This window comes from Neolamprologus brichardi, chromosome 9 (genome assembly GCF_056152115.1).
Source record: "Neolamprologus brichardi isolate AB-2024 chromosome 9, ASM5615211v1, whole genome shotgun sequence".
Classification (NCBI taxonomy): Eukaryota; Metazoa; Chordata; class Actinopteri; order Cichliformes; family Cichlidae; genus Neolamprologus; species Neolamprologus brichardi.
The window spans coordinates 18,407,827-18,435,487 of record NC_142112.1 but is presented as its reverse complement, the minus strand read 5'-3'; the positions used below and the strand labels follow the sequence as shown (position 1 = coordinate 18,435,487).

At 41.2% G+C, this 27,661-nt stretch overlaps 1 protein-coding gene across 1 annotated transcript in view; it reads left to right on the top strand.

Annotated features, from left to right (window-relative positions):
- The window catches only part of ofcc1 (orofacial cleft 1 candidate 1), a 136,580-nt gene extending 111,284 nt beyond the window's left edge, over window positions 1-25,296 (top strand). Inside the window, exons 22-25 of the mRNA XM_087845507.1 lie at window positions 1,495-1,654; window positions 19,406-19,606; window positions 24,836-24,968; window positions 25,164-25,296. Of these exons, the coding sequence (XP_087701633.1) occupies window positions 1,495-1,654; window positions 19,406-19,606; window positions 24,836-24,968; window positions 25,164-25,237 (568 nt within the window). The 3' untranslated portion in view covers window positions 25,238-25,296. The remainder of the gene's footprint in view (window positions 1-1,494; window positions 1,655-19,405; window positions 19,607-24,835; window positions 24,969-25,163) is intronic.
- The last annotated feature ends 2,365 nt before the right edge of the window (window positions 25,297-27,661 follow it).

Below are 27,661 nucleotides of genomic sequence, written 5' to 3'. Positions count from 1 at the left end.
AGCTGCAGATCCACACAACGTCTGTATTCTGGAACCAAAAATAGGTTTCATATGAACTTTTCTAGGTATGTGTGAATAAAGGTGATGTTTCAAATGCTCTTGGAACTTTTGAAGGCATATACTGCAGTAACCTATGAAATAACAAACATATATATTTAATTATGCACCGCATTTTACATGGTTCTGCAACAGTGGAAACATTTTTTTGTTCACCATCCTCCAGCCTCCATTTCTCATAGGTGCACTTGTTTACAACCAGCGACCGTGATTTAATGAACGCAATTAATATTCTTAATAACAAACTAAGAAAAAATAAAGATTGGTTCTTGGTGGCAATGAAACAAGCAACATGTTCTCATACGTCAGTGGTAAAGCAGGTTAATTGACAGTGACTCCTAAATTGATATATATACGTGTTTGTAGAAATAACATAAATGAGTATTTTCACTCATTAGTTGCATTTGTGTTATAATGCTTCAGTAAAGTCTGATGATTTAAGGCATAAATCTGAGTAAAAAGTCTTTGTTGCTTTTGCAGCTTTGTCAGTAAAGGTTTCTAGGCTGCATCAGTCAGGCTCTTGTATTTCTCTGTGTGTTTAGTCTCATAATGGCAATTTAAAGTGTAATTCTTAAACACAGCAATGTGCTTGACAAAAACTAAGGACATAGCTTTACTGACTTCAGTAAATAAATACTTAGAAGTCCGTGGCCTGTCAAAAACTCCACATTCATTCTGCATCAGTCATTCTTTTTTTTTTTTTGCCGTGATCTGACATTTCTCATCACTGTCTGCTCCAGTACATTTACAGTGAAGCTATATCCCCTTGCAGACATGTATGTACATACATAGAGAAATCCTCTTCAAAATATTTCCAATAAAAAAGAGTGTTTAATTCAATTCAATTCAATTTTATTTATATAGCGCCAAATCACAACAAAAGTCGCCTCAAGTCGCCTCAAGGCGCTTCATGGGTGAAATAGTAAAAACAACATGATGCATGTATTTACATTTGAATCCGATTGACCAAACATGGGCTGGTCAGGGACAACCAAAGGGCCAGATGTGGCTTTACAATGGCTAGGTCTGTGGTGGGCAGTACAGTTACCGCTGTATACTTTATTGGTCATCATTCATCCCCTGTCATTGGGAAGTTCCCATTCCCTTCTGTGTTTCTTTAATATCTGCTGTATTTGCAGGCTAAGTACCCTCATATAGCAAGTCACCATTTTTTAAATCTCGTGCCACTGTCGGGCATATCCTCATGTGCTCAAAGAGCTTCTTATCAGTCTTGAGTTGCCACCAGAAATTAAAAAATTCTAATGCTAAAATGTAGATATGAAGCCATATTTTTTGTATCAGGACTGTAGTGCAGTATTTTATTACAAAAGGCTGTGTTTAGTCAAAAACGTCCTCTAAGATCTCCAGTCAGTCTGTTTTTGTTGCTCTGTCTTACATTTCTGAATCTTTTCTTTTTTCTCACCACACACCTTCCAGACTCCACAATGATGGTCGCATGCTGGATGTCTTTCAGCGACTCACCGCCAAGGAGGGGGTATACTTCCTGCCTCAAGACCTTGAGCTGTCCAATCAGGAACTGAGCTACATTGTCAAGAAAGCAGAGCAGTGGAGAGGGTTCAATGGAGAGAGGCGCAAGGTAAATACATTATTGGTCTCCTTTGCTGTCTCTAAATAAATTGCATTGTAATTAAACCAATAGTGACCTGTTGGGCTAATGATACTAGTCTTTTCAATTAACCTGGTCAAAGGGGAGGAATTAACTGTGTTTGTAACCAATAAGGTCTTCTGCCGTGGTGCAGGTGCTCAATGAAAGTGCTGAGCTGGGTGAGATCAGTGAGGCACTAACAGAAGCATTTAAAGGCAGCCAAGATAACACAGGGTTAGCATTCACTGGTCACTTTAAAGGAGATATTACATCCGAGAGGATGTATAGAATAGGTTCATTTTATATCATTAAATTTTCTTTAGTTACATTTGAGAAAGCTGAGAATTCATCTCAGAGGTCTTTAGCTCCGTTCTAATTAGTACAAGATAATTACCAAAACAGAAACTCAGCTAACAGGCAGCCTGATTAGTCTGTGGAAACCAATTTTCGAAGATATTTCATTAAAGAGAGACTGCTCAATCAACACACACAGTGGAATGCGTGTGTGAGATATAGTGGGCATTCCCTTATTGCGGACATTTCGAATTCATCTAAGGCAGCTGAAATAAATGCTCGTCCCCATGAAATTACTATCATGAGGGAGAGGATGACGCATGTGGCCCAGCTCCGTGTAGGTCGATGATGGTGGCACAGGAGAGGGCAGTGTATTAGCACAAAGCCTACCCCTGATGTAAAATCTTTGCATAGTGATTGAAAATGTGACTTGTTGAGATAAGGGAAATAGAATGCAGCGATCAAACTGCAGCCCCCTTTAATTTATTCTGTAGGGTATTTTAGTAGCACACTGCTCGCTACATGTTCTCCATGTTCATTAACTCCCTTGCTCTTTTCTCAAATAAGTATGTGAGGCAACGGGATGAGAAGCTGCAGTGGACTGTGGTGAAAGATGGTCTGCGTATTAGGAAGTGATGCATTATTTTGTCTAATTGTAGAACTAAAACGACATGGGCCAAACCAAAATGTATTTTTTGAGGGTCGTAGCAGTTAATATCTGAACGACTGCACATCAAAGTCGCGTCAAACCGTGTCCTAACAAAGTTTAAACTACAAGCAGGACTGCATTCATTATGTTGCGTTCACAGTGCTGTGGAAAAGCAAATTTTGTTTCAATGAAAAGGCAACATGAAGCTGCTATCTCATACCTGACACTTGTCGCCGTGTGACATGTGTGACATGTGATAAAGCAAAGTTAAACATTCCTGAATTTCTTCAGGGCAGTAATAACAGGGTGAAACAGCAACCAACAGAGCCCCACAGGCAGAGATGGAACAAAACTTCAGCGGTGAACGATGCAACAAAGTGAGCTTGTTGCCGGTTGTGTCAACATGGCATTAGAACTTGTGTCTCCCTCTCAATGATGCAATGTTTTGTTGGGGTTTTTTTAATCTGTATTTACACTTTATTTTGTAACAAAAGACAGGACGTGCAACAGGAAGCAGGAGACATGAAGACAAAACAGTATGCAAAATCTTGTTTTCCTAAACAAAGTATTTAACTATGTCGATTGTGACGTGCCAGACACAGGGGAATGGATACCTTTGAAAAGCTGGATTCTTCTTGATAGAAAATTGTACAAAAACTCAGCTACAAAAGTGAGAGAAACAGAGGAATACATTTTGCATCAGCAGGACCTAAAAAATACACTTTTTAAACGGATTTACACTACATTGCTAAACTAGATGGTATAATTGTAATCGTGTAAATGCTATTCTTTTTCTAAAGTCTTTTTTTTGTTGTTGTTTATTGGTCTTCATGCCTTAATGAAATGCAACCCCTGTTCTGAGAGGTGACTACACCGCCATTAATGGGATGGTGATGGACCTGTTTATTGGAAGAAAATTGAGCCTTCCGTTGTTTGGAGACTTTAAAAGAAATTACATCCCCAAAGTTTGTGATTAAGAAAATGCCTCATTTAGCAGCTGATGGCCTCTTGCTGTGGTGCACTGCTAAATCATCTTTGCATTACTGCATATCCCCCTCCATGGTAACAATTACAGCATACTTCATATTATACCTAATTTGATGTTATTAAACTGATAAAATGCTAACACGTTAACACGTTCTCTGGTATGATGAAAATTTAGGGTTATTGCATTTTAACATTTTTACATTATTCAAGCAGACCATTTTTCATCAAAATAAGATGGGCCTTACCATTATTTCATAATTATTGTAACAGTTTCTCCTATGAAAAGGGTCACTTTCCTAACTCAGCAAAGACATATCCCTATTAGACTAATTTGACTACATGCAAATTTTTGTCATTTTTCCCTCATTAACTATTTATCATAGACAGGGAAAAAATATATTCATGAAAGCGAGCAAAGGAGCAGCCCAAAAGAGCTGAAACTAATATTTTGCAACTCTAATGATTTTTTGCATCCTTAATTAGATAGAATAAGGTTGATATGATTAGGTCAGGATGTAGTGTTTTTCATTAAAAATACATTTCAGAAGCTGTATTCCAAATGTGCCCTTGCAATTAAATAATGAATCTGACGCATTCCTTATTATGGACCCAATTAATATCAGAGGCAAGGGCGTAATTTTAATAACAGTGGGCTACGAGACCTTCATTAGCTGAGCGAGAGAAAGGAGGGATGAGGGGAAGGAAAAACAAGGTACTCATAGGAACATCAAGAGTTTGTAACCAAATTTAAAACGTTATTGAAAAAGATAGAGTGAGATATTTTGAACAAATCTGATCTCAGGCTATCGGGATCTGCAAGTAGCCCATGTTTGTTTTAACTACATATGTACTTTTGGATATTTTTATAGTCTTAGATCCTCTTCTAACCCTGTAGAGGTGTTGAGACTGGACCAAAGCTGAAAGAAGCTTTAGCCGTAAAAGGGAAAAGAACGATTATTGCTTTTTATTTTTAACATCGCACCTCTACTGAAATGTGGTCACCTTTGAAAAGCCACTTCCCCTTTTTCCCTCCCCCCCCCGGAAAGCAGGCAATGCATTCATCAGACAGCCACCACCACACACTTGACCTTTGTGTGGTCCATGTGCAAAAGGGCTCAGTGCTCACACAGTGTCAGCGTCATCATGGATATACCTCCAGATTCTTCTCAGCCCGGGGAAAACTTCTCTTCCCATCCATACTTAAGTAAATACATGAAACAACTCTGCTGATTAGGATTCCTCCTAAACAGCTAGCTGGTATCCATCTAGGCTAAAATCATGTTAAACAGTGTGTAAATATGAAAGTTTTGTAACTGCACATATTCTGGCTGCCTAACTGTCATGTAGCACAGAAGCTCACCTGCTAAAAGAAAGCCTCTTTAACCCTCACTGAAATACAAAGAGGCTTCATAATAATGGGAAAAAACATGGTGCTATATCTAGTCTTTAGCCATGTCATCAAGCATGATGTGTGCACTTTAAATGTGCATGTTACACAGTCACAGTTGTTGTCAATGTTATACTGTATCATCACAGAGTTGGTTAGCATGGGTGAACGTTGGTGAGCCGGAGTCTTCATTGTGGGCATTAGCAGAGTTTTGGGTTCTCTCTTTTTTGCCATATTTTTCAGGTAACCTATATTTGACAACAGCAAAATAAAATTAGAAATTCTGTTTTTGTTGTGCCAACACAATACTTTTATTGGCCCTCATATGGCAAGATTTTGGTGGCATCCCTGTTCCTTACTACCCGTAATGTAGTTGTTTCTGTCCTGGATGCTCTTTTCACTTCACCATTGACCTCTCATCCTTTTGTGCAAGTAAAAGTAATGTCCGCATCTGTTCAATTCAATTCAATTTTATTTATATAGCGCCAAATCACAACAAAAGTCGCCTCAAGGCGCTTCATAGATACAGAGAAAAACCCAACAAACATATGACCCCCTATGAGCAAGCACTTTGGCGACAGTGGGAAGGAAAAACTCCCTTTTAACAGGAAGAAACCTCCAGCAGAACCAGGCTCAGGGAGGGGCGGCCATCTGCTGCGACTGGTTGGGGCGAGAGAAGGAAGACAGGATAAAGACATGCTGTGGAAGAGAGACAGAGATTAATAACAGATATGATTCAATGCAGAGAGATCTGTTAACACATAGTGAGTGAGAAAGGTGACTGGAAAGGAAAAACTCAATGCATCATGGGAATCCTCCGGCAGCCTACGTCTATTGCAGCATAGCTAAGGGAGGATTCAGGGTCACCTGGTCCAGCCCTAACTATATGCTTTAGCAAAAAGGAAAGTTTTAAGCCTAATCTTAAAAGTAGAGATAGTGTCTGTCTCCCGAATCCAAACTGGAAGCTGGTTCCACAGAAGAGGGACCTGAAAACTGAAGGCTCTCCCTCCCATTCTACTTTTAAATACTCTAGGAACAGACCGCGCCACCGTTTTCTTCAGCCTTCAACCTGCAAGTTTTCTTTTTTCTCTCTAACTACTATTGAAATCACTGACAACCTTTGAAATTAAATATTTGTAACTGTAATTGGATTAAAGTAACACATTCGTTTGTAGCACGTTACGACATTAGCAGTGAATAGCTGTAGCCTAGGCATGGGTTCCACTTTACCCCCACTTTCTTTTCCTTTTGAGCAATAAAGGTTGGGCTTATACTTACATCTCCACTCCTTAAAAGTTGTAGAACCACCTATTTTTCTATTTTGGAGATTTCTACGGACAATCATTTACAAATTTCTGAAATGTATGTCGGCACCTGTTCTAGAAGCTATATTGCTGAGACTTCTCCATTATTTTTAAACACATACAAATCATGAACTGATTTACCATGTAACACCTTGAAGCAAGGACTTTACAGATTGTGCAATGCTAATAATGGAGCCACCAGTCAGTGCTCCAAACCCTAAAGTAAAAAACAGTCCAGATAAACTTCAGGGGCATAAAAATTAGCCCTGCAACAGGTGGCAATTTCTCCAAAAATCTCCAAACAACAGACCTGCCATGTGCAACATGAAGTCATACCAAAACTGAATTTTATTTTTTTTCCACTGTTTCTTTTTAAAGAATTTTTTTAAAGGCTAAAATGAAACCAAGTAGAAATATGAGAGGCAGGTAATCAGTTAGGCTAAAAGTAGATTCTTGATGGTGTTAGCATGCTCAGCAAAATCTCTGTAATGCTCTATGTCCCCCAAGCAATGAAACAATAAAAAAAGAATCCACATTCAATAACCAACCTGCAAATGGCCTATTATTATCAAACTTGTAATTTTCACAAGGTGGTCATAAAACATAATCTCATTTTTACTTTCTCACCAATTAACTTTATATTATAAGATTCATCCATCGAGTTGTTCCATTGAGTTGCTTGAAGGTTTAAAAATTCCTCAGGTGAAGATGTCAACAGCAAAGAGGGCGAGTAAAATACTAGTATGTAGCTTTTTAATTTAATCGTGTGATAAATACAATCTTCCTTTTCCTGTGATAACAACAATCATGGAAAACAGCTGAGAGACGTAAAGGAAACATCATATGCTCTTCATTTGTTTATCAGATTTGCCCTGATATACGACTGATATGCAACGTGTTGTGACTCAGGATGATGTTTTTAAAACCTGTGGAATAAATGAATAAAAACTTCACATATTTTGCTGGCAATCAGTACCACAGGTTAGCCAACTAGAGGCGCGTTTCAGTGATTTCAAATAAACAAAAATCTTCACTTTTTCTGTGCCGTCAGTAATGCTCCCAGCTAGTGAGAGGGCTTGCATGCTCCACATCTTACTAGTGGTGCAGTAATGAGCCCCATTAATTATGTAAAGGCAGTGATGCAGATGGACCTAATTAATTGTCTCCCGTCACCCCCTTGATTACTGTACCTGGAAGGGAGGTGTTAATTTCTGTAATACTTAAGCAGGTACGCAAACTGTTTTGTCGGAGCTACCGCTATGACAGTGACAGAGTAGAGCACCAGCTTTCCCGTTGCTGTTAATTCACCGAAAGGAAAGTTTCCCAGTGGTGGTGGTGACATTGTATTAATTGAAGGAGGGAGGGAGAGATTAAAAGAAGTGAGGAAGGAGGGAGAGAGTGGAGAGAGGGGGTTTGTATGATGGCCCTGGAGATGTTTTCTCAACCTGATTGCATCAACATTTGCGTACCTTTGTGCCGTTTGTCTCTGTATGTCTAGGTAATGGGTTACCAGCAGGCGAGTTTGGGAACACCCAAGGTGTTTTGCAACAGCAGTGCGCTTGGTGGAGAGTAAACCTGTTGAGAGTCAAACGGCACAGACTGGAGTGGTAATGATAACTTGTGTCTGGGAGGCTGGCTGTTAATCATATGAGGTGTGTTCTCCATTTTAATCCAGAGCCTGTGTGTGTTGTGAGCTCCTGACCATGGAGGACTGTCAGGGTCACACTTTTGGCACCAATTACCAAGCGATAAAAATAGATTTTGAGCTTTAATCTCTTTGCAAAAGTTCATCTGGATTCAGACAAAATAATATAGGCTACAAATATCATACCTGCTTAAACTATACAATAGCTATGAGGACATGCACGTTCTCTATTTTCAGAGGCATCAAAAAAATCTTAATCCCATAGTTAAATAAATACAATTCAGTCCTCAAAACACTACAAGTGTGCATGCCTGCGCACTTGTAGTCATCAATCTTGGGCTTGTTCAAATAGTACAGTTAAATGAGTGTGAGCCACTTGAGATGCAAATCTAGACTCATGTAAAGAAAGAAGCTTTGGAGAGGAAGGTAGACAGAGGGAGCAGTAGGCCGTGACAGGATACACAGGAACCGCTGTCACAGAACAATAGAACCTTCAGCTCCTCAAAAGGAACCCATAACAGCAACACAGGAACCCCGGGAGAGGAGAGGAAGAGCTGAGTGGTTCACTGGCACAGGAAGGGTTTTTAGAGTCAGAGGGCAACTACTGGTCTGTAGTGTGTGTGTGTGTCTGTGTGTGTGCGCCTTTGTGTGTGGGATCAAAATAGTCCTCCCAACCCCCAATAAGCTCTACAAAAGAGCAATGTGGTCAGTGTGCGGGCAAGTGTACGTGTGTGTGCACGTGTGCATTTATTTGCTTGGTTGCGTGTGTGTGAAGGCAAACCTGTTCATGTAGGCCCAGTATGCCTGCATGTGTGTAAACTGTCATGCACGTTTATAAGTGTGACTGTGTGCATGCAAACCTTTCTGCTTGCCTGCGTGTGCATGTCACATTAGAGAGACTTCTTCAATTACAGTGGATTTTTTTCTTCTTCTTTTTTTAGTGGACAGCGCTGAGGGCCCCAGTGGCCCGAGGCGATAGCGAGCAGACAGGCAAGGACAGGAGCGACACAGCAGCAAGCACAGCATCCACAGTCAGAGCATTAGGGAGCGCAATATGAGATATGACTGCAAAGGCTACATGCCTGTGTTCCTGAAAAGGTCATGGACTTTGCTGAGCAGTAATGTGTGAAAGTGGTGCACAGTGGTTAAAAAAGAAGAGAGAGGGAGGAAAAAACAGATAAAGATCAAACACATTCACCTCTTTTCCAATTCGCACGCAAGATTTTATGGACACAAATACAGAATATCTTCAGTAAAATTAGCTGGCTACTTTTAAATGTAGTGAGATCATTGCAGGTTCATAAAGAGGGTTAAAAAGCACAAACCCTATCTTATTTGGGTTTAAATTTCACCACACACTTCCTTTTCTTATAGTCAACCTGCATTCCTAAACAGGCGCACAGTTCCAACATTAGATAGCAAGAGAAAGGAGAAAGTGTTCCAGTATGAACTCGTCGGTGTGAACAGTTTAATTACAGGGAGTGTCAGCTCCATTGCTTAATGTGTCCCTTACAATTAATCCAGGGAGAGGATGTCATTATCTACCAATGCCTGGGCCTGGGCAGGCTTTTCTTTCAAAGAGATGGAATGTGAGAGGGGAAAAAGAGGAGTCTAAACAAGGAAGCGCCTTTGGTTAGCGGCCTATATTATGTTCAACCTCTGTGTCAACCAAAAGGATTTAGGTAATATGCTCGGGTGTTGTTTCGAAACATTGAGTTTGAATATTTTGGACACTTGACTCTCATGAAACCATTAGTGAGGAAAAGCTTTTCCCTATAATTTCTTCATAATATGAAGCTTTGCATGTCAGCTGTCAAAACATGGGCAGCTGGAAGATGTTAAACTGACAACAGATTTTCGCCACTTTCAAGCCTTCCTTCCCTCGACTTCTTCCTCCTCCAGCGGGCCACGTCCTGAAGAATCCTTTTTTTCTGCTGCACTGCCATCCCCTAATGTGAAACAGAAGACAACAAATTGGACTCTTGAAAGTGAGAAAAAGACTGTAGCGAGAGCTTTTCAACCATGGAACAAATTTAGGAAGACTCATTTTACATCGGTTAAAGAGGTTTTCCACCCAGAGCACCTGGCTCGGATCTGTGAAACTGGTGCAGAATGTGGTTTCACCAAACATTTTAAGTGATTAATGACACAGTGAGATGCCATTGTTGGAGGAAAAGATTTGATTATATCAGCTGAAGAAATGTTACAGGGCACGTACCCTGCAGGCAAATATACTTTGCATACACACTGGGGCGATGTTGTATGTAATGCATACTCAACATACATGCATGTTTAGGTATACAGCTTCTAGCTCCACAGAGGTTTTGTGGCTTGAATTTGACAGATCAGATTTTTTGCGACTGTCTGCCGTTACTTACTTCTCCTCCCTTCACTCCCCCTTTAAAGAGTTTGACCTTGGCCGCTTCCTGTGGCCCTTAGGGGAGGAAGAAGTCCTGGTGATTGTGACAGGTGTCGCGTCTTAACAGCCCCACGTCACATCCAGAGGAGAGATTTGGATTTTTTTTTTCACCACATTTGGAGATTTTTTTTCCCCCCTCATAAGCTTAAAGAGACAACTTAGGGTGTGTGTGTGTGTGCTCGTGCGTGTGTGTGCACATGCAGCTATAGTGTGTCTGAGTGAGAATGTGTGTGAAGTCTTACCACTTATTCCCAGCTCTCATTTTGGTTATTGGCTTGGATACTTATCACCTCCAGCCTTCGAGGCTTTATTAGGTGGAAGCTACTCCAAAGTCAAATTCTGGATATCAAAGGCAATACTCAACTTTGGCATCTGTCTGCAGCATCTTAATACGAAGCCTGGTCTCCTAAAATTTTAAGAACTCAACATGACATTTTGAAATGCGTCCTCCACGGAAATGTGTTTTTTCCCACCACAAAAGGGCCAGCATGAGGAGTCCATGCGACAAATGCCAAATGAGTAAGTTGGAAAGTACTGGTGACACAATTAGTTTGAACTTGATACACTTAATGTTAGAAAGTTATGGTCCTGACCGTAGGGGCTGGCTGGAAAAGTCTAGCAAGACCCATCTACCAATCGGAAGGTCAGTGGTTTGTTCCCCAGATACTACAGTCTGCATGACAAAGTATCTTTGGGCAAGATACTGAACCCCAATCAGTTCAATTCAATTTAAGTTATATAGCAACATTGTAAGGTCGAGACCCTACATTAATACAGAGAAAACCCCAAAAATCAAACGACCTCCTTTGAGCACTTGGCGACAGTGGAAAGAAAAAACTCAATTTTAACAGGAAGAAGCTTCCAGCAGAACCAGGCTAATGGAGGAGCAGCCATCTGCTGCGACTGGTTGGGAGCTGTTGAGCTGATTCCACAGAGGAGGGTCCTAAAAGCTGACGACTCTGCCTCCCATTCTACTTTTAAATACTTTAAGGAAGCCCGTAGTCTGAGAGCGAAGTGCTCTGTTAGTACGATACTCTACTATGAGATCTTTAAAACACGATGGGGAATGATAATTCAAGAACTTGCATGTGAGGAGAAAGATTTTAAATTTGATTTTGGATTTAATAAGGAGCCAATAAAGACAGAAGCCAATATGACACACAAACCTTTCTTGGAGGTTGGGGTTGTAGCGTCGCCCCCAATGCATTCATGTGTGTGTGTGTGTGTGTGTGTTCAAATGTTGACAAAACAAAATACTTACTAAACGTTTGACACTTGATTATAGTTTCATTTATCATCAGTTCTGTTAGTGAAAATAAGGATAATAAGAAAACAGTTGAAAACTAGCTGCTGCCTGCTGTGCGTCTTTATGAGAGAGAGGTTTCTTATTCCAGTAATAACAGTAATACAGTTTATTCCTGACAGAGAGAACGAGTGCCTACTTTACTATTTCACCCAGCTTGTCAGTATTCTTAAGTATGATAAGGTTCATACATTTAACTAATAGTACCTAATTTATTTTCTGTTTTACGGGAGGTGAGAGTGAAAACTATGCTCCTTGGCAGGAGAGCATGTATTCTGTTTCTTTATAAAAAAGTGAAGCAGTAATGAATCATGCATGAGAACTACTGTAGTAAAACCCATGATCAATGGAAATTCAAATACAGAAAAAAAAGAGTGTGGAAAAAGTAGCATATCATCAATATTTTAGAAACCAGCAACATTTCATAAATCATAATCAGGTGAGCTCATGACTTATCAAGAGCAGTTCAGATCCTGGTCTTAAGAGTCTTAATGCTCGTGGATACTGGTTTACGTGTTCACCTTTCCCCGGTGGACTCATTATTTCAACACTGATGAAGATTCCGATCAACTTTAATCACCTTTACTTGCAGAAACGTGTGACTGTGAGTCATCTGTAAACATTGAAACATTCAAATGTGGCACAAGCTTATTTATCTTTAGTTAAAGTTTCAAGTAAACTTCAATATTCTCCAGAACAAACCTGGAAAAAGTGATCTCCCTAAGGCCCAGGGTGAGTCAGACATGGTGTGGCAGAAAAAAAGATGGGCTGCTATCTGAGTTGTTTACTGTAGGTTGAGAGTAGGCTTTCTGCAAAGGAGATTAGTAATGGCGAATTATGCATATCTTATTTTCTGGATTATCTCAGGCAGTCAGAGATGCTATCTCATTGTATAATCTCTTTTAAAGTCGTTTGGTTTATTCTGACTGTAAATACAGTCATTTTTGCTTGTTTATCTTTTCTAGAAGTCCAATTTAGCCTGTGCTACTTTTAGATGGAGTGTATTATTGCTTATAATCTATCATTCTTCAAGTTGAAATAAATGCAGACGGTGATCTTTGCTTTACGGGCACAGCCATATGAGGAGGGTGGGTGGAAGCTACTGTAGCATAACAGTCATTTTGTCACTGTGCGTGTGTGTGTATACGCATGCACGTATGTGTGTCCCTCGATGCAAATATGAATGGGTGGCCTGTCTTGTCCAGTGGTGCGTTTAACCAGACACAGACCTTTGCTTCAGCCAACTCAGGCCCAACGCAGACAGTGTGCATCCATGCCATTTTCAAGCTGCTCCAATTATATCCGCTGAGCATCCACATATTGGCTAAATTTGCAATAATAGCATATCTATTTCCATTCTAATGGCTGACATTGCTTGGCTTATCCATGCATGTATGTCGGTGGTCTTTTATGCTTTATGGTTTGGTCTGTTCCCAGCCATGTGCAATGTGCTGTAGCGTGTCTTGGCTTTGGATGTGTGTGTGCTGCACGAACCTCGTGTGCTGCTATGCACTGTGGCGTGCAGCAGTTTGTTACTTAGAAAAATGTTACACTAATGTGGATGCATTTTTTTTCCTTTAACAGGAACTATACATGGTTACAATTTGAAATTCAGTCGTTATATTACATTTGCTAATCTCAGTGCCTCCATAGTTACTTTGACATTTGTGGTTGGCCTATTAGCTCTTTTATTAGCTGTTCCAGGATGGTGGTTCACCTCTACCAAAAGACAAATGCCAATTCTAGTAAATTCAAACTGTTTCATGCTATCGACTGGGAGTCACCTAGTTTTTATCTTTAACAGTTATAGTGTACCTGCTGAGAAATAAGGCTAATGTGACCTTGAAGACAAAATTCCTTAAGATGCAAAATAAAGTTTTTCTTGTAAACTTTTAGATCAGTGTCGAGTAACAAAAGGTTATTCATGACTTTTGCTGCTGGGTAATGAGTAATGCGATTACTTTTTAAATAATGTCACGAGTTAAGTGACTGATTTTCCAGTAACATTTCCAACATTATGTTCATAAATGCATGAAGTGATATCAGAGAATGAGCTTGTGCTTTAGTACAATTTAGCCTCTGATGTCCGTGCAATGCATCTGTGCATCTGCACCGCAGCATATGCACTTATTAATTCAAATTGTTGTGCTGCATGCAATGTATAATTACATGTTGATGGTGCATGTGTCCACGAGTCCATGTTGACAGTGTGTTTGTGTTTCTACGTACTGTCTGTATCTGTTACATGAACCCCGTGTTCAGCAACCAGGCCTTGAACCCAAGCCAGCTCTGACAGAAACGATGGTGGTGTTGGAGAGGAGGGATTGACCCTCTATAGCTTAGAGAGCCTCAATGCACAGTACACACACACACACACACACCCAACACACACCCTCCTCCCCATCAACCCACAACCCACTACTCCCTGCCTCCCCCCACTCCCTGCTGCATAGCCCTAAGCGCCCGCAGGCATTGGAGATGCACGCATGCGTTGCCTTACTGTGTGGGGCTTTGTCTGTCTGTGAGCATGGTCGTATGTGTGTGTTAGTATTTATATGAGTGTTACTGTTTCTCTCCTCTCTCTCTGTACGTATGTGTGTGTGTGTGTGTGTTTGTTTGTGTGTACATGTGGACAAAAGAAGCAACCATGTCTACCTCTTTTCTCACTTGGTAATAATCACTGATGCTTCTTTCAGATCTGTCTGTGCTAACCCACTGCATTTACTGCCTTAGATGTGATTGCCTTTTGTTCTAAAGTATATGGATGAATTTGTATTAAATGATAATACCAATGAGCTCTAATTCAATGTACAGTGAAAATGTGAAAACAAAATATTTCTTTAATGTGTTTTAAGTACCTATGTTCAATACCACTAAATAATCTATCTATGACACAGAGTCTACTTCGTAAACTTAATGCAATGCAGTGATCCAGATGAAGCTTCACTGGATCTGCTGAAACACTTAAAATGTTTCCTTTTGGATCACGTCACAGTTCAGCATTTCCAGCTAACATGACTCTGATCTGGTTCACGGCGTAAAATGTATTTACAGAAAGACTGCTAAAAACCAGGTGACTCCATAAAGCTTTCTTTGTGCTCAAAATATTCCTCATGTAAGAATCTCCAAGTAACTTGCTAAGGATACCCCAAAACCAAGTCTGTACACAGACTTCTATTTTTTATTTCTAAACCTCTGTAGGGCAAATTAAAGCAGTAATCCATACACACAGTCCCAGACATACATCAGTCTCTTTAATCCAACATAGGTCCTACTACTCTCCCCATTACTGGGTCTCTTACCGCTATAGCCTTAAATCTCCTCCATATATCCAGATTCACTCCCATGTTTCTTTCCTCTCTTCTGCACTTCTTTCCCACTGATTTGGTGCCAGTGCTGGTGCTGCCTTTCTACCTTATAAGAAGCAGTAGGTCTAGAATCAAATATTACAAATATTAGACAGCATATTTTTGAGGTAATTTACATGGTAAAAAAAAAATCTCGGTGGGTGGAATCTGCAGACTGAATCTGCAACTCTTTGATGAATTTCTTACAGTAATCCCCAAACCACTGACGACCGTGGATCTGACTTTGGATCAAACTTGTTGGATGCAAACAGAATTGCTGGGCAGCAGTCTTTTTGTGGTGACAGTTCATGGAAGCGGTGCTAGGTTGGGCACCGGTGCTGTAACTGCTTTGGTTGGCAAGGTGTGCAAAAATGCCAGGAGCCACAGCACCGTTCTGAGCACCGGGTCCAGAACCAGCAACATCCTCTGTAGTCTCCCAAAATCCAAACCCCGTATCACCCTCTCCACTGAGTTTCAATCTCGTCCCTAGTCTGAGTCCCAACTGCAGCCGCAGCCGGGGCTTCCATGTGCGACTGACACATAAATAACCAAGCCTGTCCGCCACCCAGGCAAATTCAAATGCACCTGTCAAAGTGATGAAGCACCCACCCGCAGGGAAGCATTGTTTACATTTTCACTCCATTCTTTGCAAAAGTGAGATTCTAATTATTTTCCCCACTGTAAATTAAAGCCAAGTGGGACAGAACTAGAAACCAAAAGGATCACGGCAGTGGAGAAAACCCCAGCCCTTACGGAGTAGGCGTGAGTTGGTGACGGGCGGGACGGAGGCAAGGTCAGCAGCTTTTAAGAAGGGAAGCAGAAATGGGAGGTATAGAATTCACACTGGCTGTAAAGCAAGGCGATGCAAGCAAGACGAGTCTAAGAGAACTCCAACCGGCTGGAATACATTATGCCCCTCACATTTCATACATAATAACGTGCCAAAAATGTGCTGCATTATTTTTCATACCACTGGACACAGAGTGAGACAGAAAGAGGTAGGGAGACAGAGAGAGCAAGAGAGGAGGGAAATGTTTAATTAGTCCATGGAAACGTGCAAATGGGAGGTAAAATTAGGCGAAGGTAGGAAGGTCTAGAGAAGAGAGAGTGCATGAATGGTAATGATGGCTATCTAGTTTGGATCAATCATTAAGGGATCAGGGGGACTGACAAGCCTGTTTGTGCCCATGCCTTAGGCTCCTGTTCTGGACAGTAGCCAGCCCGGCTCAGCTTGTGTGCTCATTGAAACTTCTCCTTTCCTCCTCCCTTTAGTTGCAAACATACACACACACTCTGGCTGCACAAGTGCATCATACAGTATAAGTATAAACAAGTTTGTGCGGTTTAGTATAGTAAACCCATCATTTTAAAAATAAGATTTTAATATCTAATACATGTAATTAACGCACTCGCAAAATAGTGGATTTCTACATTCGTGGGAGATTTTTAACTTGCTCTTGAGGCCCCGTGATTAGTCCCTGCTCTGACACAGTGTTTTGATCAGTTCATTACAAGGTTACAGGGTTACATTTGGGAACTGTTTTGATTGTCAGGAGCGACATGACAGCTTTTTTTTTTTCTCATAACAATCAAATCTAGACATGGTGTTTACATGTGTCATGCCACAAAATGGAGCAAGATGTCACATGTATATGTGTATGATGGGGAAGGCCATGTAAGACAAACAAATAAAATACACTGTACCTTTCCCAGACACGCATTAGCAGAGAAATGTGTCACCCAGTGGAACTGCGTCTCTCCGTCTGCCCTCTTTTTAGCTGTTATTTGCAAGTTCAAGTCCTATTTTAGGTATAAATATGGGTCGCTCTTAAAATATAACACAAAAGAATACCCTTTTAGAATGAAGTGCATTTATACTTTTATCTCTGAGCCATAGATGCCTCCGATCGCAGTTTATTTTTTATTTTGTTTGCCCTCAGACTAAAAAAGCAACAAAGCGTCATGCTGTCAGTGACGGGTAATCCAAATCCATCTGTTGCTAGACTTTATATTTGCACACGCACTTGAATAAAAATGACTGTCAGGTCAGTCAAATTTTATCACAAGTCACACTGGATTTTTTTTTTAAAGAGAACCTTTCCACAGGCGCTTGTATTTAAAGACTGATGGCTTTTCTTCTGCATTCATATGTGGTATGGTATGATTCGCTAGGTGTGAAATCACATCTTCTCCCAGAAAGACAGACAGACTATATTTGCGAACCATGGAGCCACGTCTGCAGCTGTGCCATCCCCACTTCCTGTGCCCCTGCTCCTCCCTCCCATTCCCAATGTGCATTTGCGGTAATGTCTACAAATCCTGAAATTTATGTCCCTGCTGGAAAACATGGTTTGCCGTTTATAGTCCTCCGCTAAAAGAAATAAGGCCCATCTCTCCTGATACAAGTCAAGGGACTGATGCAGACTCTATCAGATTTCTAAATACAGACCCCAACGATAAATCCTGGCTTGATTGGGTTTGAATTGGGTTAGCTCACTTGAATGCTATCTGCTTAACCCACAGCTGGCCTGTCTGCTCCATGCAGGCATTGAACCTAAATCAGTCACTTAGTGCTATCAAATGGAACAATGGTGGAGTGGAGAGAGCACTCAAGCTAGGGCTAGAAGCCAGGCTAGCACCATAACACAACACAACAGACCAGAACAGAGTAGTGTCGAGCAGACAGGCCCTCTAATGCTCTTTCCTTTTTGTGTCTTAGCAATGATGCTTCTTGAGAGCCATGGTGCATTGCATGAAATGGCATCACCCAAACCGAACACACAAACACCTTTTCAAGCTTTTGTCTCGTCTTGTCAACTGGATTTCACGTGCTAATTAGCATAGGATGGTGGCATGGCAAACATTTAAAAAAATAAATAAAAATCCATTTTCATGCAAGCCAAAATGCAGACACGCAGCACACCATACCGGGGGAATTCAAGCAGGTGCGTTTAACCAAAGTGACTGAGAGCACAGAGGCAGAATTCATGGTGTTTCTATCGCCACTGTACAGCTTGGATTAAAACGTCCTGGAAAGGGGCCATAATTGAGTCATAGGCACACTTCCTGTGGCCAGTAAAGGAGGAAAAGATGCTTTCTTAGTCGTTTTTTAAGACTAATGAATGACCTTAAAAATGCAGTCTGACCTCGCTGAGAACCACGGTATTGGAAGAGATCTACGTAGCTTTTACTCAGAGAGAGATGAAAACAATAAAAATCTGAATATCAACATCGATGTAAACATCCTATCGAAACAGACTGATTGTTGCCTTGCAGGGGCGCTAAACACAAAAGAAATCCAGGTAATCAGTTTCCCTCTCGTGTGGGCCGAAGCCAGGCTGGAGGCAAGGCAGCTGAGGGGATTCCACAAATGAGCATCTGAATTAGCATCGAAGAGATCCAACCTAGCATACACATCCAATACACACACACACATCTTCTTTAGTCTTATTTTCTGCACTCGTAACCCGTTGACATTTCGACTCTGAGGTCTTTTTCCACTCTTTGGATCGTGTGCTTTGCAGTTTATACTAGGCTTCTAATTACAAGAGGGGTAATAGCTCCCACTGTTTTCTCAGTGAAGCGCCTAGAGTTGTGTTTGGCTAACCGTTTCCAAGTCTGAGGTGACATCGATACACCGCCAAATTAAACTTCTCCTTCAGCTTGACCCTGCCACTCACGGCCCTCTGAATGAGTTTGCCTTTTCCCCCGTATTTTTAGACGAATCATAATTATGCCGCCAATTAGAGGGTCACCTTGAAAAACTTCCTCCTTCTTTTGACTCTCTGTGTGTGGCTCAGTTTACGTGCGTGTAATGTTCACTGTTTTGGGCCGGTAGCTGTGAGCTAGACTTGAAATTATGTCTTTAAGTACAGCCACGTACACACAGGCAGAGAAAGAGTGCGTCACCGATTCAGCAATGTCACAGTCGCAGTTTATGAATATGAAAGAAAAAAGTTGATTTAAAGACTCTCTGTGAGCCAGATTTAGATGGGCGGTGCTCATGGCTTTACTACCTGGTCTTTCAGTTGAAGTGACGTATACAATCTGTGACCATTACAAGTTCAAGACTTTACCAGCAGACACTCTGGGAGAGGAAGAGAGCTTCCATGATCTTCACACATGGATGACTTCAAGTTACATGACCTACATAACATGTTACACGCGCCGCTTGCTCCCCATGCCTCACCCTAATAGGGAAGGGCAGCACATTACAGGTGTGTAATCCCTAATATGTGCATATGGACACACAGAGAAACAACTGGTCTCTTTACATGCCACGTGGTACTCATGCACTCTGTTAGCTCCTGTTTAACACAACGGCGTTCATATTTGTTTTGTTTTTTTATATCTTCTCATGTGTTCCTGCTGTTAGCTGGCCTATATGTTCTTATCTCCCTCTCAAAGGTGGCCGTGTATGACTATATCTTAACAACGGAGGACCCTGTGTCAGACTCTGCAGCGCCCAGCGATGAGTCCCATAGGGATGGCGCGCACATGCCAGAGGGTGAGACCAGCACCCACGTGGCAGTCTACACACTGCACCTCAGCGGGCTTAAACAAATATACAGGCACTTTCTTCGACAGTCAGATGGAGCCATCATAGAGGTGAGTTATCAACGGAGATGATACTGAAGTCTTAATTTATTTGCATGTCTCCAATTTATGCAAATGTGAAACAAGAAGGAAAAAAGACTGTTGTTGGAAGACGTTGCTTCCTGTGTTGCTCCAAAATGAAACTGTATAGTGATCTATACTGGAGCTGAATTTATATGCCTTTAAAACCTGAAACAGGGCTCCCTCTTCTGTTGCTCTGTCCTGTTTTTTCAAAGATTTACTTCAATTCAAATTAAAGGTCTAATGCGATAGAATTTCAGATGGTGTACAAATGACAAAACATGAGACAATTGTATCATTTAAAAAAAAACAGAGTAGTGTCTTCCCTGAAAATTGAAGCTTTTTGCTTCATCTACATTCAGATCAGCAGTAAATAAACAAAAAGCTACCTTTGGCTGCTCCCCTATTCACAAGGCGTCATGACAACGGGTGTTCGATTTGATGTGGAGTTGCTGGGATTTACGTCATACTAAAAGAGACTAAAAGAAATCTGTTAATGTAGATCATATTAATAAAACTCATCTGTATATTTATTCAGTTTGAGACCATTTTAGTTTGTTTTATCTCATTCCCTCACTCTTTCTTTTAATACTTACTGACGTTGAAATTAAAGGAAGAGGGCAAGAGAGAGCAAGAAGAAGACAGAGGGTGTGATTGTTTCACTGGCCCTTGCATCACTTGGTTTATTCCCTCTGAATAGAGTAAGAATGGGAAAGGACAGAAGTGGATGCAGCAACTATTTCTTTATTCTACTTTCAGCACAATGAGAGGCAACAGTACAGCTCTGTGGCCTGAAAGGGTGAATAACTACGATTCTTTTTTTTGTTATCCTTGGGCTAAAGCAGATTTGAAATTCTTTCTTCTTTTCAAACAGAAAATGACAGGATTTGCCCTGAGAAACAAATCGTGACTGAGTTCAACGTGTGAGCGTAACTACAAGCCGGAATTTAGCCAACAAAACAATTTCCTCTGTCTCCGTGTGTGTGGGTAACAATCATTTAGAATTTTTGGAGTGCAAAGGTCTGCTCTGTTTAAAGTCCCGGACATCGGTTTAAGTCACGACTCACGGTGACATTGGAAAATATTGATTGCTGTCCTCTAAGCACTTGTAAGAGAATCAGCCAGAGTAACCGGCTGATTCATAGCTTGTTGCCTAATTAAAAGTAGGACTTCCTAACGACTGCTGCTGTGGCAAGAATGTTTTCCTTTCCTCAATCATTCTGTCACTCCCCTCACAACCTGGATCGTCCCAACAAAATTAATATTTTGAATGTCAACAGAGTGAGGATAGAGGGTGTCATACGCACTAACAATTAGCTCTGAGGCTCTGTTGTGCGCTAATAGCTCTCAATCATAATTTGAATGATGGAGCGCTTATGTGAATAAACACATGGCATGGTATATCTATTACTGGTGTCACACTGTCTGTCTGTTTGTGTGTGCGTAGCCTCTAGACCTGTGCATAGCAGATGAGACATCTGGGAGGATTTTTCAAACAACAAAACCGCGCACACACACCGACTCACGGATCCTTTCTGTGTGTGAAAAAAATAAGTTATAGTGTTCACACAAAACCTTCAGCGCTCTCCCTTCGCATAAACACACAAATTTACTACACCAATAACCTTGGCAGACACAGTCTTAGCTCAGTCAGAGAAACAGAATTCATTCCCAACCTGGCAACATGCTATTCTTTAAACAGTGCAGGAAGTGTCAGAGAAGCCACCGTAAGTGAAAGATAGGTGTCACAGAAAAACAGGAAAACAGGAAAACAGGCTTGCACTCATGCACAGACACACACACGTGCACACACAGACACATGCTGTTCATAATCTTTCTGTTGATCCCTTTTCTCTCTCTCTTACACACACACACACACACACACACACACACACACACAATGTCCCGTGGGTATTGCTGTCTGTTCCTTGCAACTTCACAGGCAAAGGACCCCCAGCAGCAAGACATGCTGATGGCATCCTCTTTCACCCGCCAGTGGTGGGTATGATAGTGCCGATGTGCGGAGTCGCCAATAGAGTACTTTGTCGCTTCCTTTTGCTTTTCAGAACAGATCCCCTCTTTACACATGCAAAACTAATCCCCTGGATATATAGACTGGTTTTATGTATAGGGCAAGATCTAAGAATCTCCAAAGGGCATCCCCAGCACTTGGAAGAACACTTGAGCTGATTTTATTAGTGCTTTATGTAATTCTGGCAGTGATATACACACTGCAGCCGGGTCCTATATACAAAATGGCTTTCAAATGTAAGGTGACTGCTGCTGAGAGATGAGAACAGCACAAAGGACTATATATATATATATATATATATATATATATATATATATATATATATATATATATATATATATAGTCCTTTCTTTATGTAAAAAACATGTTTTGAGATGTGATGATGTGGTTACACTACAGTTGCATGGATTCTTTATTTGTGAAATTTTCACAACCAGCCACGAAAGCACTGTGTACTGACAGTACTCGATTCTCCGCCTCAGTTAGCTTAAAAGCTAATCTTACTACTCAAGGTGTCTGTTTCCATTTACTGTGGAAATATTGACTGATGCCTCCTTTAAAAACCTTTGTTTTTTCAGGCAGCGTCCTGGACATCGGTGCCCTGGAGGACTTGTTCTGCCCTTAGCCTAACATGACCACAGCTCGAGGGGCCTGTAGCGTTGCATAATGCAACACATATACACCCAAGATTTGCCTAAATGCACATTTTAAAAAGCAAGTCCCAGAAGAAGTGCCCTGAGCTATAGACACTGTAAGACACCGTTTGGAAGGAGCAAAACAGTTAGGTGTGTACTGTTTGATTTGCTGTAAAATGAACGTCTGAGCGAGAGTCACGAGAAACGAACCTATTTCTGTTGTTTATTCAGCTACTGTTGAAACAGCTGCGTTCTTTTCTTTCCTCTGTTTCCGTCCTCGGTGACACGTTGGACCAAACGGAGGAAAGCTGAAATCGTGGGTGTGTCGTAAAAATTAACTGATGCTCGAGTCTTTATTGACTTGCATATTGAATTCTGTTTAAAGAAAGTTAATATTAATGATCCATCATATGCTCTCGTTCAGTTTGTTGCCCAAGGCAGGTGTCTGTAATATGGACCATGTTGAAGGAATCTTCTCGCTGAATCACAACAATAGAAAAAGTTAAAGCTACGTTCCCACCAGTGTGCTCCAATAAAAGACATTAAAGGTAAAGTGAGGTGTAGCTTTTCAAACACTCATTACCTATAAACAGATGTTCCACAGCTGCCGACTCACAAAACGCACTGCTGACAACAACTGTTAGGGCCAAAATTATGCAGGGAAATGCATCTATATAACCTAGGACCTTCAGAGAAGGACTCATAACCACTCTGTCTGGAGAAACAAGATGGCTGATGAAGAAATTAATGCAGGCAAAGTCATTATCTTCCCTCCTAAAACCACAGTGGGTTTATGTCCCCCTGTGTCGTTTTTTCTCCGGGGCTAACATTTAAGTGTCGATGGACTTATAAAAAGATAGGACAAGCCAACTGTGCTCCTTTTGTCTCCTTTCCTCCATATGGGAGGCAGCAGCATATGCAAGAACTGGCTCAGCTTCTGTAAAACTTCCATTAAAGATGCACAACTAAGGCTCTGCCAGCTTGAATATTACCTCTCTCTGCAAATTATTTATGGCTCGGAAAAAACGCTGATGATGAGCATCTCCAGCGACTTGTATAAATAAAAACACTTTTTTTTCTGCAATTTCAGCTGTGCTTTTTTTTCCTCCTCTCTCTCTCTCTCTCTCCCTGTTCTGGGAATGCACTTAACTGTTTGTAGAAACCAAAGCTATGCAGTTTAGACACATACGGTTTCAACTCCATAACATTTATTAGTTTACCTTCCCAGCTGGACTTATGGAGTTTTACATGTGCAGTGACAAAGCAAACAAATATGATAATAATGATGCAGAGCAATGCAAAGCTGGGAAGAGGTTTCATAATAATCATTATATACCATCTCTGACAACAGAGCTGTTTTTTTCTTGTGTGTGTGTGCGTGTGTGTGTGTTTTCCTTCCCATGGCTCAATCCACTGTCCTTCTGCACACGACGACTCTTCACCGGACCAATATTGACCTAATTTAACATGCAGACAATATGAAGAAGTTAACCTTTTGAAAAAACACCTTGCAGCAACATTAATTGACAAACCACATCAATTCTCCCTCCTACCCCTCTTTTGTAATTACTCTGCTGCATGTTTGATTGCCGCTGTGGAGCTGAAGACCCGCGCTTCATTTGCCGTGAGGTCATCGGCAGCCCTCAGAAATATGAATTTGATTTTTACAGGAAGTGAGCGCGCTCTCTGTGTGCGTGCGCGTGTGTGTGTGATGTCGTTTCATGTGCCGCGTGTGTCTACGAGAGGCAGAGGAAAAGAATTAGGGAGGGGAATGTCCTTGGCTATGTACTATATGTTGCATGAGGAGATTAATGCCTCCCTGGCAGTCATATCTGTTTAATAGGAGGACTTCCCTGAAGTACACCACAGGCAATTGTCTAGCAAGTTTATACTAATTTTAGAAAAAATAAAATAATAAAATGAGCTAAAATGAAATAATTAATAGAAAAGAAAACATTTTTTGTCAACACTTGCAAAACTAAACTTTGAATATATAGACTGGTTTCATGTATAGGGTGCTTTTGTACCAGCCTGCATTTTCAGCCTGACCACTTGATGTATAGCACAAGCTGATAAACATTATTCTCTTCTTTTATATGCCTTTTTTTGACAAATGTGTGGTTCATCATTCTGTAATTGCTTATACCAGTGAGATTTAAGTTATATTTCCTATCACTGTATATAAGTAGGCCAACCCAGAGTTGTGAGAGCCGTTTCCCCTCTGGGACGAGAGGTAGTGTGTCATATAAAGTCTCCATTTCTGCTTCTCCTCCAACTTCACTCTAAGCACGGGGACAGAGGAAGAGACTGTGCATGACAACACTATTCGCAGGCCTCGAGGAAAATCGCAGTTCTTCTGCCAATCTCAGTCACTGTCACCCAAGTTCAACCTGCACTTTGTGACGCTTCATACGTTTACAGGCCGCGGGGGCTCCTGAAACAGTCGGGTTTATCATTGTTGTGCTGTTCATTTCTTTTTTGTTACCTTTTCTTGTTTATGCTACCTGGCTGATTTAAGCATGCTTTGGGTGGGTTTTTTTTCTTTTTCTGAAGGTGATGGGTGACATAGAAGGCCTCGACAACGCATCCAGCACGGTGCCCTGCCCGGCTCAGAGCTCTGACAAACAGAGGGAGGACAAAGGAGGCGACGCTCTCCAGCTACGGAAACGAAAGAAACGATTCTGGCGTGAGTGTCTCTCTCTGTTATTTCTATCACTGTAACAAAAATATGTTTTTCACAGTTAACTCGTCATACTGAGAGCACGCAACTAGAGCACATTCAGTAGTCCCAGTCACCTCACCTCACACACGTTTGACTCTCTTGCTTGTGCAAACCTACCTGTTATTGACACAGTTTTATCAGTCGTTTCATTGCCCTTAGGGTCCCATCGTGTTGAGCCAGTAGGAGGAAACAGGTGTGACTCCAGTTTTGCACTACAAGACCTCAATCAATGACACCAGATGGAAGAGAGAATAAACACTGAGTCCTCTTATTGATCATTTAGCAATGCACTGCAGAAGTTATGCATTCTGAATGTTACTTTTCCTGCTCTTTGTGTTAAAATCAGCATTTATTAATCTCCCAACAGCACAGTTCCTGACAACAGCTCTCATCACCTGTTTGTTTTTTAGTAGTTACAAAAAACATCCCCCTGTTCTGTGTATTTGTGTAGTACTTCAAAGAATTACAGTGAGAAATGCACTGTACTTTTCCCTCTTGAGACCCTGTGCAAGTAAACATAAATGCTGTATGTGAACTGATAAGCCATCTGTGACCTAATAAAGCAAATAAATACTTCACCACCACTTCTAATGGATACAGGTTGTTAAGTGCTGGGGACTGCCTCAACACAATGAAATATGAAGATTCTTAAAGTCACTAATCAGAACACGAGTGATAAAATATCAATATTGGCCCCACATTAAGCAGGATAATATTCAGGCCAGCTTGATTTGTATTGAATATGTGTCTGCTAGCCGGTGCTTAGTGTAATGAAGTGGCTCACAAATCAGACTGTAATGGCCGCCTACTTACACATATTGCTTAATTAAAGGTTGTGAGCTTATTAGCATGTGTCTCTGCACAGGGTGGAGGGAGATGAGGATCGGGACTGCTGTCATTGAGGGCCAGGCTTTAAAGGTTTTATAGATAGCTAACCTATCATACTAAAGCCATAGCACCCCCTGCCACCCCCCTAAAATCGGATCTTAATAACCTGTCATTTTCATTGATGATGATTCTCCTTTATGGGCAGCCATTATAGATCAACTTCTGGGTCTTGCTGAATGGCGATAGCGCCCGTTTGCGGCCCATCATTATCGCGAACACACCTTACTTTGGCCTTGAAGTTGCTCCTCACCTCCATGTTTAAACCATCACAGCCTTGCCCCTATGGCCCGGTGCACAGTGGGTATGGACACACACACATTTAAGAGGCCTCTCAATCCCTATAAAAGAGAGAAAAGAATGAAAGCACTTTAAGGCTGATAAGTCCATTTTTAATACAGAAAATGAAGTTAGAAGACATCGGCATACTTGTTGATAGGTTATCTGTAATTTATGCAAATGCCAGCTATTTGTTTATCACAGTGTACCTCCAGCACTCGCAGGATGTGTCAGAGTAGTGTTGCACCTTGCCCTTCTGTCTGCCTTTGACACTAGCCAGAACCTACAGAGCTAATTAGAGATCGCTCCATTAACGGTGACAGTGCTACACCCACCAATTCAATCAGCCCTGAAATGAACATTAAACAGAGACGCTGTTTTTCAGAGATGACAGGAAGCTCTTTCTCTAATTTTCTTACCTTGCTGCCTGCGTCATTTCACGGAACTACTCAGTGTCTTACTTTGTTCTATAGTATATATGTGACATGACCTTGGTCTGAGGTCATCGCAGCTAAATGATGGACACATTTCACCTGTTTTCTCGTTTGCTTTGGCACGTTTTTCTCTTTTTTCATATATAAATAGAGAAAATTTGATGAATGGCTCTTCTTTCTCCTCCTGCTTTCTCTTTCGTGTGATGTTCTCTGGGAGCTTCATCACCTTTTTCTGTTCGCAATCATCAAAACAAAGCCCCGTGCAGTATTTTCTTTTCCCAACTAGGGGCAGAGGGTGCAGAAACGGAGGGGGCAAAGGTATTTCAGCGGTTCAAATATTTGATTGCTAATGACAAACACCGTTTCACAGCGATTTAAATTTCAAATTGATCCCTGGGAGCAATTATTTCTGAGGGGAGAGAAACACGCCGCTAGGTCTCTGCTACACACATTTGCTGATTTAAGTTAAAAGAAAACCTTTTTGCAGTGCTATCATAAGGGAGCAGCAACTTTTTGAAGTAAGTGCCTGCATCTGCTTGCAGCCAACCCAACCTGGGGATGTTGCTGGAGAGTGAGAACAGAGGGGGGAAAATAAAACATAAAAAGAAAAAATAACACTTTGTCTAATTCTATATTTATGTAGCCCTCAGCTTGAGGTATTCACATAAAACAGTTTGTATTCAGAAGTGCTGCCGTGATCGTTATGCTGCACGTTGAGATCGGCAACTCTTCGGGCAGGGTTGGCGGGTGCAGCTCAGCCTGATTCATTTGAATTAAAGTTGCTCAACTAAATAAAAGGGATTCAAATTCCTACTTTTTTTTCTTCTTTTCAAACCTGTTTTTAAGGCAACCGAGCATTTCTTTTGATGAGGAATTTTCTACCTTTAGTCTTTGGCATACACGCCTGGATTCTCTATTTGCACAACCCCATTTATGGCATCGCTTTGTTTGATATTGAAATTGTATTATGTCTTGTAAAGAGTGGAAGAGCTTGTTGCTTTGGGACCTTAAGAAGGTCTGAGACCATAGAGGGTGATCGAGTGTTAATCCAAATCTTGT